General features: G+C 33.2%; 1 protein-coding gene across 3 annotated transcripts in view; it reads left to right on the forward strand.

The window, feature by feature from the left end:
* Dcc (DCC netrin 1 receptor) overlaps nucleotides 1-16,458 on the forward strand; it is a 1,097,715-nt gene that overhangs the window by 807,147 nt on the left and 274,110 nt on the right. For all 3 annotated transcript variants that reach the window (XM_046419457.2, XM_058571333.1, XM_058571334.1), the window contains exon 12: nucleotides 4,410-4,459. In XM_046419457.2, the coding sequence (XP_046275413.1) occupies nucleotides 4,410-4,459 (50 nt within the window). The remainder of the gene's footprint in view (nucleotides 1-4,409; nucleotides 4,460-16,458) is intronic.

Below are 16,458 nucleotides of genomic sequence, written 5' to 3' on the forward strand. Positions count from 1 at the left end.
TTCTCCACTTTGGTTTAAATGTCATAAGTGAGAAAGATAGATTGTTAATCATTAGTCTAAGAATTAGCTTCTGGAAGTGTGCAGTGGTTGAGAGTTAGAAAATGTCTGTCACTAAAACAAAAGCATTTTATGACCCTAACCCCAATAAAAATCACTGTAGAAAAGACACTAAATTGCCTCTACCCGATGCATTTGATAGAAGAAAGCCAGGACTCTGTGGTCCCCTTGGCAAGGGCACCCTGACCTCCTTCACATGTATTTCTACAGTCAACTCCTCCCTTCTAATTTCCAATCTAAATCTGCACTCCTGGCTTCCATGGGCTCATTACCTAGTTCCCTTCTATCCACTTCTATCTAATGTTTTCTCTTTTGTCTTGAAGCTGTTCTTGCTGAGGTCACACACCACATTTTGATGTCTTCAGTCACCTTTAATAGTCATCTGCTTCCCAGTCCCAGTCATAGGGAAACTTCTTTGACTTTTTGTATGTTCTAACAGGTAAATGTTGTGAAAATTAGATTGGCTAATCCATGCAAGCACCTAAAACAATGCCTGACATACATGCAAGCTTTTAATAATACTTATCTATACCCGTAGATATTTGCTTTTTACATTAAATGCTTCTAATACAAAAGAGGTGTTATATTCATTTCTGCCTTCTTCCTGACTCAGTAAATATTGGTTGGATAAATTAGACAGGTTCATCCAAACTATACAAATGTGTGTGTAAAAAATTAATCTTGGGACTTCCCAGTTGTGGGGTTAATTTAATAAATGACTGTGCTTAAATGCATCTGCATTGTAAAGAGCATCATATATCTTATTGCATTAGAGGAATCCTTACCATAAAATTTACATCAGGGAAGAGAACAATGTAAAAAACACAAAATTAAGTGTAATTTATTTTCTGAATTAATTATCCCAATGGTTTCCCAGTTCTGCTAAGATGCTTGTAAATATTTTTATCCAGATGAGCCATCATTTCTAATTTAGCTCTGCTTTAATTGTTTTTCTGAGTAGAAACATAATTTTCATTCAGATTCCTCCATCTAGTGTACCATTGGTTTACAATGACCCACTTTTTCAAACCATTGGGATTATTTAACACGAGATCATATCTAATTTTGCAAATTTTCTTTTTGTCTTCCCAAAACAGTTTTTCTTGAACTACGTGATATAGTAAGGTCACTAATATGTTTTATGAATGAAGTAACAGGAATTTCCACGCCATCTTGTTCTGTGTCTGAAAGCAGAAGGACCCTATTAAATAGGCAACCACCTATAAAAATCTGCTTATTATTGCCATCACTGTTAACACTAATGTTTATTGAGTAGTTGCTAAGAGCAAGGCCCTGATCTAAGCACTTTGCCTTAACCTTTAGCCTGACAATACTATAATTTTCCCTACTTTACAGTTGACAAAACCAAGTAAAAAAGGGAGCAAAGCTGGTAAGCAAGGCCATATAAAACAATGAGTAAGAGGCAGGGGACAACTTGGAGACAAATTTCTATCATTCTGTGATAAATGTTTTATATTAGGATCTTAAAGAAAAACTTGTAAGTATATATAAGTTATTTTGACACATAAACTGTGTGCATGTGACAGCAGGTGTTTGCTGAGGGGAGGAATTGAAGTGACTATGGTGATGGAGGCTCACTTACAAATGTGGGAATTTGATCTGCCTTACAGACTGCCTCACCAACATGTGTATAAACCAACAAGGTCCACCATGTTGGGAGGCCTCCAGACCCACCTCTGATTGACCTTAATAGACCCAGTGTCAATGACAAGTCACATGGCATTTTGAAGACAAAAAAATATTCTTTCTCTTTTGCCTCATGAAACAGCAAGACATTGTGGGAAACAAATAATGAAAATCCCTGATAGATGCATATCCCACTTACTTCCACCAATATTCCAACCCAATTTCTTGCATGGGTTTATCTCTAAATAGTATAGAAACTGATAGTGAGAAGGAGGAAGGAGATGAGTAAGGATCGGTAACCAAACTTACTATAGAAAAAATTCTTTAATTACCCTGACCTTGTAAGAATAGCTAGTGTGAATCAGTGGAAAGTAAGAGAAGTTTATACCACAGAAAACTAAAATACAACATTGCTACTATTATGAAAACATTTAGGATTTTATTAAATTGGCTTTTAATTTGTAATACAGGAATTACTCTTGATGTTTCTACAATTGTGGTAGTTACAAAATGAAGATGAACACATTTACATTTTGTCTTCGTGTATTCTTGGCCTACTGGAAATAGGTAGTTAAATACCATTTATAAATTTTAAATGATATATGAGGGTAAAATATCTGATAGATAGTATAGTACCCAGAACAAAACACAAAATAAATCTACCTTTTCCTTCCTCTAAAATTCAATCAGCTGTGATAAATTTAGTTAGCATTACTGAAATTGTTTTGATAACATTAAATTGGTCAGCAAATGAGTGTAATATGATTAGCAACATGAAACATGACATGTAAATATGACAATATACATTAAATTTAAACAATAAATATTTCCATGTTTAAGAACTGATTGCTTAGTATTAATATTTAATATTAGTATTGATTAGTATTTAATACTATATTAGTATTTCCAAATTTTGTTTTAAAGATAATATTTCAGAATTTTGTAAAGTTATATAGAGCATATTGTACCCCAATGTTTTACCTCAGTTTAAATGATAAAATTGTAACTTATACCTTAAATATAGTTTTTACAATTAATTAAATATTTTTAATATTAATAATAAAATTGCAGTTTATATCTTGATTTAATAAAAGACAATTGCAAGACCTGGTGACTAAAACCTGAGTATGAAAGAGCTTTTTTCATGAGCATATAAGCTGTCTGTTAATTAATTTACTCAATCAACAACTAAACTGAATGTGCATACTGAATGACATACATGAAAACTCTCAGTACTTCACACAGCATCAAAATAGACAAAAAGCCTTGTCCCTCTGGTAGTTACATTCTGTACTTAATTTAAAAAAATGTGAAATAAAAATAAATTCTGAAATATTTCCTAAATTAGGAATGTTTATGAAAGAGGAATTGTTGATTTAATTCATAAAAATCAAGCCCCAGGTGAGTATTTATTCAGTGGTTACCATCTTTGTTCAGCACTAAGACAGGTTCAAAATTAATACACACTAAATTATTGCAATTTCCACTGTGTCCAGAAAGTTCCAGGAACCAATATTTAAGTAAATATTTATTTCCTAATTCAATTCAGTAAATATTAATGGAAACGTCAGTTCAGAGGATATAAAGATTAATCAGATAAATAACATGCTGTGATGGTGACTAATTTTGTTACCTTCTGGAAAGTAAAATCTGAGTAGGGCATAAATAGATTGAGTGTAAAATAAAAGAAACATTTAGGAAAAAAAACCAGATATTATCCAAGTTAAAATAAGGGGAAACATGACAAGAAATGGATCTAAGGTCTTGAAAATGTCCAGGAATATTTAATTTTTATTATATCACCATTTTGTCACCAAAAAGGATAGGGGCTACTTATTATATAGATTAATACATGTAAAGAATTTATTGAATACTGTTTCTATTTCTTTTGTGGGACAGGAGGGTTTTTTGTTTTATGTATGATTCATCCCAGACAGCTAGAAAATAGTCCCTGACCTCTAACAGCTATTCATTGAATGTTTGTCTTTGAATTATTTGCATGATAGAATATTTACTTTTTGGTATAGTAAATATTTCTTACAGGTATTAAAATAGACCCGTATATGTTCTTCTTTCTTCCATAAAGAAGTGGGTACATCAAAAGAAACATCTGCTCTTTTGTTGATGGAATTGACAGGGTTAATGCTACTTGGTAGGCTGCTTGCATGGATGACACACAGGTTTAATTATAAACAGAAAAAAAAAACCTGTGAAAGTATTTCTTCTTTACACTTTTAAGATAAGAGATAATAAACATTGCATTAAAGGGATTAAGCAACCTGGGTGACCATTAGAATGATATATTTCATCATAACGCCATGCAGATCCTGAAATGTGCAGTCTCTTAAACCTTTAATAACACTCTAGGAAATCTCCTGTGTGTTTCCATTGGTTTCTCTAGGAAGGTTATTATAAGAGAGCTGTAATTAAATGTCAGTATTTGGTATCACAGCAGGTGCTCTTTTGCCTAACAGTTTTGGGGGCTCCCTAGATGGATAACTAACTGGCCCACCAACCGAGAAAGCATATACAAATAAGGTTATTTCTCATCTCTTCACGAAAATTTTTGAAAGACCACCTGCCTTAACCTACCTCATTATAATTATGAACTGTGAGAAAGATATACTTCCTCTTTTCACCAGAGAGTTGGAGTTTCTCTTCCAAGACTTTGGCAGTAACCATCCTACTTGTTTGATTCCTTTCAGTGCCAAGTGCCCCACCTCAGAACGTCTCCCTGGAAGTGGTCAACTCAAGGGTAAGTCAGCCAAAAGCTCACTGATTCCCTACTTGTTTTTTATGTGTAACCTCTGCTAACCCAGCCATCCTGTGAGTACAGGGTGGTGAAGGAATGTTCTGGAACAACAGACAGTGCAGATTTATCCTATATGCTCTTCACCACACTTGAATAAACTGGATTTACTTCTGATACATTTGATTTTATAGATGTTATAGTGGTTAAGGGTATCTCAACAAGAGACAAGGACGTCTCTTCTATTATAATCACTATAGTAGACAAATACCTAGCAGAGTACTAAATGGGGCAAATTAAAGAACTGGGGCAAGAAAAGACTTTGGTCCTTAACAGCTTAATCAGAATTGAATTATTTCATGATGGTCTCTGTCCTCCCTCGTAAATATAGACATCAAAGGTCATTCTTGAGGTGCAGTGAGACTATATTTATAAAGCAATGCTACCCAGTCATCACTAGTTTCCTTGTCTGAAAAGTGGCTTTGACTTTCAAACAAGCTTGAATTTGGCTAAGTATTGCCAAAGATACATAGGCTAATGCAGAAAAAAATTTCCATATTTCAAGCGTGACTCAGGGTTGAAAATATGCCAGAGCCACCTAAGAGGGTAGAACTGATCTGATGAGATGTCATCATGACCAGGCTGTGTGTAGAACTTTTAGAAAGCTTTTCAATTCCTAGGGACCTCATTGTACTCACCTCTTTAATAAGAGGATTGGTCTAAATTGTTTCTCCTGGAGATATCAGGGAAATTATGAGTCTTAGGGAAAGACATACGCTTGGCTTTCACACTCCATTTTCTTTTTCCCCTTTTTTAAACTGCGTGTGGTTCTAGTAGAGCATCCAGCATCACTACACCTGTTTCTGTGCTCAAATAGCATGGTGTCAATGCCTTCCTTATTGTCCTATCATGAGAAAGTGGTGACATAACATATGCAAAGAATTTAATATTGTATTGGTAGTGAAGTGTTCATTCCATGAGCACTTCCTTGTCATATTTTGCAAAAATTTACGATGAAGCTATATTTTGTGGCTGAGATCAGATTTGTCTATGCCACATGAATTTATTATCTTTTAGAGTTAATTAAATGTCTCTGAAATTGTTATCTTCATATTTTAACCACTGTATTAGATAGATAAGAAACAGTGAGACAAATACACAATTAGAATGAAGAAAATAACTGAATCCAGGGAGGAAAAAATAAGAAATAAAACCCCAAATTAACATATTTGTAAAAAAAAGACACTTCTTGCAAGAACATTAAATCTTTTACAGATATGCTGTTCAACTTAATAGATTGCCAGTGCAGAGCCAAGTAGATTTTACGATTATCATATGTTGAATGAAAATTTGAAAATATATTGTAGTTTCTCTTGTTTAAAGATCCATTATTATGAGAATGTTTCATGCACACTTTTCCTCCAGGGCAGAACATAGAAATAGATACATAAGCAATTTTATGTTTGTGTGCTCATGTCCTTTACAAGTGTACTTCTGCAAAGGGTGAATATTTTCTTCTGAACTGTGAATAAGGTATTATCAAATGACTGTGGATGCTGACTATATTTGAATATGAATTTACTATCTTCTTAAAGAGAGAATTCCTGGATTGCAAAATTGACTTTTTCAACATAATTTTATATATGTATATTTGTATATACACACAAATATTACAACTCACTTTTTTCTATAATATGCACTGTTTGCAACAACCCCATGTGGCTGCATCGTCTTCTATCCTCCTGTAGTTGATTTCTCAAGCACTGCATTGCTAGAAAAAAAAATCACTTTTCATTCACCTTTCAGAAGGAATACAGTAGGCTTTAGAAAGTCTCTTACTCTGTCTCCCTTTCTTCTTCCCTCTGTTATCTTATTTCCTAGATTCTAAGGAATTAGGAATTATTAACTCTTTTTCTTTGAGATTTTCAAGAGGATAGAAATTGAATAATCAAAACACTGTATTTTACATTCACAGTATGTTGATTCCAGGAAAGCCAAAAATAGTACTATATTTTGATATTCTTTTGTTCAAAATAAAAGTTATCAAATACATAATGCTTACCTTTGAATACTACCATTTAAAAGAACAAGTTATATTGTAAAAGAAATATCATATACTTGAGTAAGTATTATGAATTTTTAGATTAACAGAATTATAACTTTTTACATTTTTTTAACTTGGGAATTTCCTTTAAGATAAAAAGATAAGAGTCACATTTTGAAAATTTATTCTAAGACATATTTGCAATTCTAAGGAAAAATGCTCATTTTATTGATGGTCATTGAAGAATTTTGGTACTACAAATATTTTTGAAGAAAAAGGACAGATATTTCTGTACATAGAACCAAATTGTCATTTTGAAGTATAAAATGATGATTTATACATATTCATTATTTATGGACATCAGTAAGGGAATTGGCCTGAGAAATCCATATCTGGAAAATTCAGAGAGATTCTCACACATGTAGATAAACGAACTGAAGGGAATTCTCTTAGCCTTTCAACCCAATATAGTGAGTTCCATTGACAAAGTTGAAATAATAGAACATTGTGCAGGTTAATTGTGGCCACACATTTTGTTTAGCAATAATAAGTTAAATATATTAGATTTCAAGTAGCAATGGATTATGATGAGATATTTATTTCTCACAGTAAAATTTCTTTACAAGAAGTAACATCTTCACAGGGGAAGATAATAATTCAGAAGTCCATACTTTTAAATGTGACTGCTGTATTAGGACACATTTTTGAAATAAAAATAGTTTTCTTGAATTTACTTTGAAATCAATTATTTGAACAAATAAATATCCAAATTTAATTATTTTATAGAAGACAAGCTTATAGAAGGGAAAGAGCTAATGTGGGCACCCATCTACTTTTCTGTGTTCCATTTGAAAAGTTCTAGGAATAAGAACATTTAGAGTATGCTAGGACTCAAGATACTTGGCATCTTTAGCTAGATCTTTTGAGACTCTAGAGATCAAGTATGTCACCGTTTTATTTATTCATTCAACTTTTACTCCATACCTACTATATATCATGTGTAAATCTCTTGATACAAACCATACCTAGCCTTCACGGAACTCAGAATTTAATAGGAAAACATGAGAGAATATTCATTTTCACCTAACCACACTTAATCTGTTGTAACAATTCAAAGTTTATCGTATTTCCTCACTGATCACAGGGATTGAGAGAGAATCCCAAAATTTGTATAGCTCCAAACATCTGTGGCTATATAATTATGCCTTTTTGGAATCATTATAACTTTCTATCATTATATCTTTGTAGACTGAGAGAAATCAGCAGAAATAAATTGATTAGGGTTTATAGGGCTTAACTCACAAGTTCAGATATTGACTGGGCACTAGGAAGTGACTTCAGGGAATGAAAAGTTAATTATCCCACCCATCAAAAAAACCTATTGAATCATGGCACATGCATCATTGAACACTTAAGAATTTAAATCTAAAAATCTAAACAATGCAGAACTGTTTATTCCTCCCATTATATCACCTCACACTTGTCTATTGTTGAAATATTTATTCTTAAACACCAGGTTTACCTATATGAATGTCTTTCTGTTACATTCCTAAAACCTGGTCCCCATTTATTCCCTCATAATTCAATAGTGTACATGATGCCTTGGTGTAATAAGTTCCTGGGGTGTTCTTGCAACTTAAATTGCCTCACTTCCCCCACATTTCAGTAGAACTTGGCATGCTTTAAAAGCTTGAAAATGTGTTTTGAGTTCATTTAATTCCCTTTACCCAGATACTACCCAAAGGTAGAATTAAAACAACAATTACCAACACTGCAAACAAACTGTAATTTTGGCCCCAGATATTTTAAGTCCCTGTATCTTGTAATAGCAGAGAGAAAATCTGATTGTTGTATTATTGGGCTACTGAAGAGAGAGGCCTGTTTCTGGAGAAATAGTGTGACATGATGAAGTTGAGCTGAGATCTCTGTCCCCTGCCATTAGGGTAATGACACCTCTTAGAAACACAAGTCCGTAGCCAGGTGGATTCTAAGTAAGTCACTTGCTCTGGATTCCCAGTTGGGGCTGAGAAGATGGGGAGAAACGAGTGGAATGAGAAACAAACCATCAACTTGAGTTACAATATTAATTTGCAAGTCCTCTGTGTTTTTGCTTTGCGTTTGTGTTTTTCTCTTAGAAACTGGGTTGTCTGTTGGTTGTGCAAAAGGAGTTGAATTCACTTTCCTCTCTGTTGCATCTCAACCATCTGGAAACATGCTTTTTACAAAGGTCTTCTGGGTCTCTTTCACTAGTCTCAACATGCTTCCTGTGAGTGCTGGTCTCTGTTATGTTGGACAGGGGCATTGTCTCAGGTAGCTCACGGAGAGAAAAACCTCTTCTTTTGTTTCTTTTTGAACTATTCTAAGTCCTTCATAAAATCGATTTTGACCACTGACTTTCTGCCAAAGCTCCAAATCCTTGCTCATAAATGGAGTGAATTTCTGAAATGGAATTAATGTAGAACAAGGGGACATATAGGAGCCCTCAGTGATTGATTTCACTAAAGGATAAATTAGAAACCAGCATCTGCTTACTGATGGACAGTTTAAATGCACTAATGATGAGGCTCACACAAATGAGGCTGATATCTGTACTCAGTCATAATATACAAAGCTTTTCTGTTGAATGTAGGATGTGGCCTAGTTATCAATCAATTTTATCCACATAGATATAGATCTTCTGCATTTATTTTAATTATTGATTCTTTCATTTATTTGTCATGTGACTATTCTTTTAACATAGATAATGACCGAAAGTTTGAGAGGCGGTGTGGAAGTAGGAGTATAATTGTAAGAAAGGCAATATTTCCTGATAGTTCTTACTGTCTATTCTTTATTTGTCAAAAATTTGTGGAATACAGCAGCCTATAAATTGTTTTTGGTACTTAACATCAGACAACATGTAATAAATCTTGAGGTTTTCTGAAGTCTAAAACTGAGCTATAATTTGGGTAGAATCCATCTTTGTATATTGGCTCTCCTACTTCCTTCTTTACTTCTTTCTTTCTTTAGTTTTGGTCCCTGGGATTGAATCCAGGGGCACTTAATCACTGAGCCACACATCCTCAGCCTTTTTATTATTATTATTATTATTATTATTATTATTATTATTATTATTATTATTATTTATTTTGAGACAGAATCTCGATAAATTGCTTAGGGCCTTGTTAAATTGCGCAAGCTGGCTTTGAAGGTGTGTGCCACCACTCCTGGTCTACTTCTTTCTTTAATTGATATTTTGTTAATTGTAGTAAAATATACTTAGCACAAAGTTTATCATTTTTATCATTTCTTCATGATTAGACGGATTAAGCACATGCTCTACCACTGAATTACATCCACAGCCCTATCTCATCCATTTAAAATCTACAGGTAGTCACCTGAGCAACATTCACACTGTTTGTTACACAACCTTCATCACCTTCCACCTGCATAACTTCTCTCATCTTCCCACATTGAAGCCCAATACCTATCGACTATCACTCCCCTTGCCTCCCCTGACCTAGTCCCTGGCAGCCCCCATTCTACTTTCAGCATTCTGATTTCCTTAATAAAGGAGGGAGCAGACTAGTTCATGGAATATTTCTTTTATTTTCTTTCATTATAATTGAGAAATAAAGCACTTTAAGGGTTTTTCAGATCCTTACTCATAGGGAAAGAAAATTATGAGTCATCATGGTCAGAAATACAGGCAGATGGCTTAATGGTTTCAGAAGAAACTCCTCACTTCCCGTTATTGAAGGTGCTTCCAGAATATTTCTGTTTCAAAGTTCTACCATTATGAATTATTTTTAGAAAACCAACTGATTTAACTGTCATATTTAATAGTAAGAAAAGACAGCTGTCTGTATGGCATTATTCTGGAGTAATATTAAAAGCATAGTTTTTTGTCACAAGTATCATTTTCTTATCTAATCTAATCACAGTTTAATCCAGATCTCCTAAACCACAGCTAAATTAATTCTTTGACTTTATTTTTTTGAAGTTGTAAAAACAAAACAAACTTTTATTCAGTGAAAATACAGTCAGTTTATAAACAATGAATGGGAAGGAATGGTAGCAAAGTTAAAAAAGAAAAAAATAAACATTGTTTAATTTATATAAATACAGCTTGCAAAGTTAATGCATTGTGTAAGTAAGTTGACTAAAAGAATATTCTGGAAATTCGAAACCTGTTTTATATCACAGTCTCATACATTTTCTTAGAGCAGTTATTACCAAAATCTGTTCCAGAGAATATTTGTCTCAAGATACCTTCTCAAGGAATGAGGTTGCTTTGGTTTAAACAATTGGGAGAAATATAGGAGATACTGAAGACAATGAGAAGTATTTGTTTAACTCAGCTTTTCTGAAATTACTTTTTCTACAAAAACTTTAGAGATCAAATATTATCTTTACAACTTTTTCAAAGTTAATTATTTTAATGACATCATATAACTTCCAAACAAAAACAGTGTATCCCATATGTTGAACAACATCATCCTCCCTAAAAGTACATTATCATATGAATTAATTTAAAAATAAATATGGATTTAGTGAAAATGAAAAGAAAAAATTAGAATTATGAAGAGTTAGAATAGAAACAAATCAAGGAATAAATTTTTATAAAGCGCCTACAGGCATAACTGTAGAATAGGGAGTTAAAACTCCTTTGGTAACTATTATAAGATTTGAACAGGCTAGAGACATGATTAAATTTCCATGCCAATGTTAACTATTGAGTAATATAAATCGGACTTAGAAAAAGACTTTCTAGAATCTTCTCATCTTTCATATTTCAAATACTTAAAATACATCAGGTTTTTGCTGTTTTATATTTTGAGGGTGCTGTATTTTGCTCTTTCCAAATTTATTATCATCATTGCTATTTAGTCTACCTTCACAAAGGATTTTGAAAAAGAGATTAAAATATGTGATAGAATATCTTTCTCTTTTGAGCTCTAGTCTGGCTTTAATATCACCTTGTAATTTATACTTCATCACACACATTTCTAATGGCTCCATTTCTGGTTAGCTCTGAAGGCAAAGCTTACTTTAGCCTTTCCATGAAGTTTAATGAGATTTCCTTCAAGTCATACATTTTTGAAAAGTGGTAGGTTTAATAATGGGCTTAAATTAAATGAACCTGGGTCTAGTGATAAGGTCTCTGATTTTAATTTAGCTCATGGAGGTTGGCCTTATAGTTGGAATGGTTGATTAGTTAGGAAACATGAATTGGTTCAGTCCTACCAGCAGGCAACAGCAGTGGCTTATTATGTGATTTGATTTTAGAGATGTTGAAATATTCACTGCTGTGTAAAAAAAAATTACTAGTGTTACTTCAAGTATTGTTTATATTAGAAACCTGTTAAGATGCCAGTATTTTACCTGAAAGATTTAACACATTGTAATCATCATTCTTCATATATGAAATGAGCATCTGATCATAATTATAATAACTGCAGCAACTAACTTTTTTCAGCAGGTATTCTGGGCCTGGAAATGTGTTAAATAATTAAAGCACTACTTAATTTACTCTTTAAAACAATTCTGTATGTATTACTTATTAAACTAATTATTAGAATACCAACTTTGAGATGCCCTTATTGCTAGAAAAGCTTATATCAAAGGCAATACAACATCCTTCTTTCTTCAGGCTTACTTACATTCTAGTACAGGGAAATAGACTAATAAACAAATAAATGAAAAATTTGCAGATGAAAGTGATGGATTTTGTGAAGAAGGAAGCACAGAAATGTGACATGGAATTGCTTTGAGTATCTCTTTTAAATCAGATTGTCAGGGAAGGGCTTTTTAAGGAGATGACACTGAAGCTGAGTTATGAGAGGAGGCCAGCATCGTGCATGCTTAGGGAAGGCATGACGTGTCAGCTAATTACTGGCACTAAAGCTGGGGAGAGAGAATTCATTTTTGCATGATTTGGGGACCTAAAGAGACAGTATGAATAGATTGCTTGGTTGGGGCCAGATCATGTGAGGCTTTTTAGGGCATGGGAGAAGCTGGGATTTCATTCTGTAGATGGCCAAAAGGGTTTCAAAGGGGGCGTGATCTGATTCACTGTTTTAAGGACTGCACTGCCTACTGTGAGGAAATCTATCCAGAGGTGGAACAGACTGAAGCGGGGAGACCAACTGGGAGACAACTGAGTGTTGCATAGAAGATGATTGTGGCAGGAATCCAGGAGTCAGAAGAAGAGATTGAAAGAGAAAAATCAGGATACATTTCCGATAAAGCACATCGCAGGAAAGGCACATCACGACAGTGACTAGGCTTTTGGCTATCAAAATTGGTGGATTGTGGAGTTGCTTCAAGAGATGAAGATGAGTAAGAATAAATTACTTTAGGTGGGACCATTAGTTTTTGAACATTTTGAATTTGAGATAGCTGTTAGATATAAAATTAGGAATGTCAATCCCGTAGGTCATTGGGTATATGAGACTAGAGTTCTGATGACAGGTCATGCCAGGAGGAGTCATTTAGGAGTCACTTCAAGAGAGAAAATAGAAATATGATTGCAACTGGGGACATGTCACATTTAGAAATGGACATTTGAGGAGAAGCAAGAATAGGGTGAGTAGGGATGGTCTCACAGACGCCCAGGATAGAAGAGTGTTTCTAAAAGACAGGAGCTGTTACTTCTGTCATGTGCTATTGACAGATACAGGGGAATGATGACAGCAAAATGGCCACTGTGAGAATGGGATTGAAAACAGAGAGAGCATCAAGGGTCTGAACTGAGGGACTGTCAATGTTTGCAGACATTTTGCTCTAAAGTACAGTGAAGAAAATGGATAGGAACTTTAGGAGATAGTAGGCTTTGGGAATTTTTTTTTTAAAGTTTTTTTTTTGAATATGTGAGATATTGCAACTTTTAGAAAAAAATACCATAAAGAAAGAAAAAATTGCAGTTCAGAAAAGAGAGTGGATAATTGCAAAGATATAATCCTACTAGTGGACCAAAAGGCCCATGATCCAGAGAAGAAACTGGATCAGACAGGTCCATCTTGCTAAGACAAGCAAAGGCAGAGAAAGCAGGTGTGGATGCAGATATGCTAGTCTCTTTGGAGCTGTGAAGACAAGCAGTATAAGTAAAGGTCATAGCTGGGTGCAGTACCCCACACCTGTAATCCCAGTTGCTTGGGAGGCTGAGGCAGGAGGATCACGAGTTCAAAGCCAGCCTCAACAAAAGTGAGGCACTAAGAAACTCAGTAAGACACTGTGTCTAAATAAAATACAAAACAGGGCTGGGGATGTGGCTCAGTGGTCAAGTGCCTCTGAGTTCAATCCTGGTACCAAAAAAAGAAGAAGGAGAAGGAGAAGAAGAAGAAGGAGAGAAAAGACAAAAATGCTATCTTCAGAATGTGAAGACTCAGAAGAGAGTATTTTAAGGGTTCAAAGACAAAGACAAGAAAAAAAGATAGGAAACAGTTATCTCACATGTTAGAATAATATGTATGCAGTTATGATTGTTGACCATTTAAGATTTGTTGTTATAAAAATGTCAGATTATAGTAAACCTAAATATAAGTGTATTTTAAGATAAAGTTTTTTAGTAACTAACCTGAGTCTGACCTCTTTTCCCACCAAAGGGATTCTAGTTTAATCTCATTAAAAATCCCTAGCGTTGTGCTATATCTGATATATATATCTATCTAATATAACTAATCTAATCCATATATATATAAATATATATTTTTCAATATAACTTGAGATTGAAATCAACTGATTTATTATGTCGTTCTTTCACAAAGAAAAATGATTTTTTTTCAATGATGTTCAGTACATTACTCAGTCTACCTGAAAACTCTATGAAATTGATACAATCTAAGCACCATTGTGTGTTTCCCATTTTGGAGAAAGTCCTCTCCAGAGTGAGTACAAATGGATTTTCAAAATATGTTGAAAAATATGCTTTAGTGGGTAAAAAACATTTAAGAAAAATTCATATTTTAGAAAATTAACAATATCATATTACCTATCTAATCTTAATTCAGCTAGAATATATTAATGTTTCTTCAAATAATTTTGTCTTAAAGAGTAAAATTATCATTTCTATTTTTTTTTGTAGTAGCTAAAGGTCCTCTTATTAAACATTTCTCGTCTTTCAGAGAAATCTGTTTAACAGACCCTTTTGTGTTTTAACTGAGATACAGTAGCTATTAACAGATAGTTATCTATTTTATTTTTACATAAATTAAGATGGAGAGACACATACAAGAGATTTCTGTATGAATAAATGCCTCATATTGGCTTAAATAAAACCGATCTCTTCTGAAATATGAAGTAGAGCGTATATTTTATCTTTATGCATCAATGATTCTTATTGCAAAATGTGTGTGTGTGTGTGTATGTATAAAATACAATGTGTCCATAGCTATAGTAGCAATGCATGTTTCTTCAGAGATATCTATATTTCAGCATTTCCAAATGTGCTTTTTTATGTCAAAGGAAGAGAAACATTTTTGTGTTTATTTAGAGGCCAATACAGAAAATCCCCTTCATGAAATCAAATATAATATCACTTAAAAGAAACATTGCTAGTTGAAAAATAGCCAGATGCTCTCTTAACTTGGAAGTTTTATTAGAGAAAAGTCAGTGAAGCATTTAAAGATTATTTCTGTTAACCATCTTGGGTTATGTTTGCATATATTTATCTTCTCTAATTCATTTCTTTAATAATAAACAAACATTTAAGTACATGACATATATAACGTCATAGAAACCTCAAAACTTTAGCTCTCCCAGTTTAATAAGAGGCCTCTTTGGTTGCTTGTCTTCAATAAATTCTCAGCATTTCAGCACCTCCAGCAAACAAGAATTGACTTTTAACATTTTTAGAAATCTTGGGAGCTCAGAGTTAAACACAACCATCATTAAAAGCTAAATTACAAAAGCTTAAATTTAAATTATAGTAAAAACAAAGTAAATATATGTTAAACATACCACTTCTTTTTTTATGTCTGCACACTTTTCTCATATTCCTAGGAAAAAACAGAACAAGAGTAGATGCAAATAATTATTTGGCTACCAGACTAACCATTACATGATATTGATTACTAAGGTGAGGATATGTATATATATCCAAATTATATCTTAATTGGGTAGTCCAGAAAATAGTTCCTCCATCTTGAGTGTTGAATGATAGATAACCTCTATATCTTCTGTGGAAAGCAAGTGACCAGCCTGCATAATAAAACTGCATTCAGCGTTTACTTTAGCAAATTTACTTACAGATGTTTTTCCTGCCTACTGTCTATAACCTATACTTTTGTCTTTAAAACTAACCTATAATTTTATATGTCCCTGAAGTAGAAGAATTATATAGTGCCTCTAATAACATCTTTGTAATGAATATAAATAACTTCATTAGGAATGGATTATTTAAGCCTTTTAAAAGTGAAATGGTCAGATTTGGGGGGTTATTTAGAAAATAAAGTTCTTTTCTTAAGGGCTTCCAGTATCTAATTTTGCATAATAATATGCACTTTTGTGTCTGTTATTTGGACATTTATTCATTAATCATTTTCATTGATTCACTTATTCAACGAAGAGTTAATTTGCACATATTATTTAGCAATTAGATACTGGCATCCTTTAGGAGAACTTATCATTAAATAACCTGGAATTTAGAGCACTAAAATAAGCTGTCTGAATTGCAATATAACAAGACAAATAGACCAATATTTTCTTTTGTATTTCTTTGAAGGTTGTACAAAGGGATAAAATGCTTGCTTAAAATCCTCACTTAAAATTATCAAATATCTAAAAATTCTATATTCCAATATTCAGTTTAGAACACTAGATGAAAAGTATAAATTTCACTCGACCACTTCTCTGATTTATGGCTATAATTGATAGTAAATTCTTGATTTTAGAATTATCTACAAACAGGAAATTTGGGGTCTGCTTTTCCTAAAGGCATAACTATGTAAAAATATAGGCATGTTTATTGTATTACTCAATA

This window comes from Marmota monax, unplaced genomic scaffold, assembly GCF_021218885.2.
Source record: "Marmota monax isolate L192 unplaced genomic scaffold, Marmota_monax_Labrador192_F-V1.1 WCK01_AAM20220418_F8-fsc00088, whole genome shotgun sequence".
Taxonomy (NCBI): Eukaryota; Metazoa; Chordata; class Mammalia; order Rodentia; family Sciuridae; genus Marmota; species Marmota monax.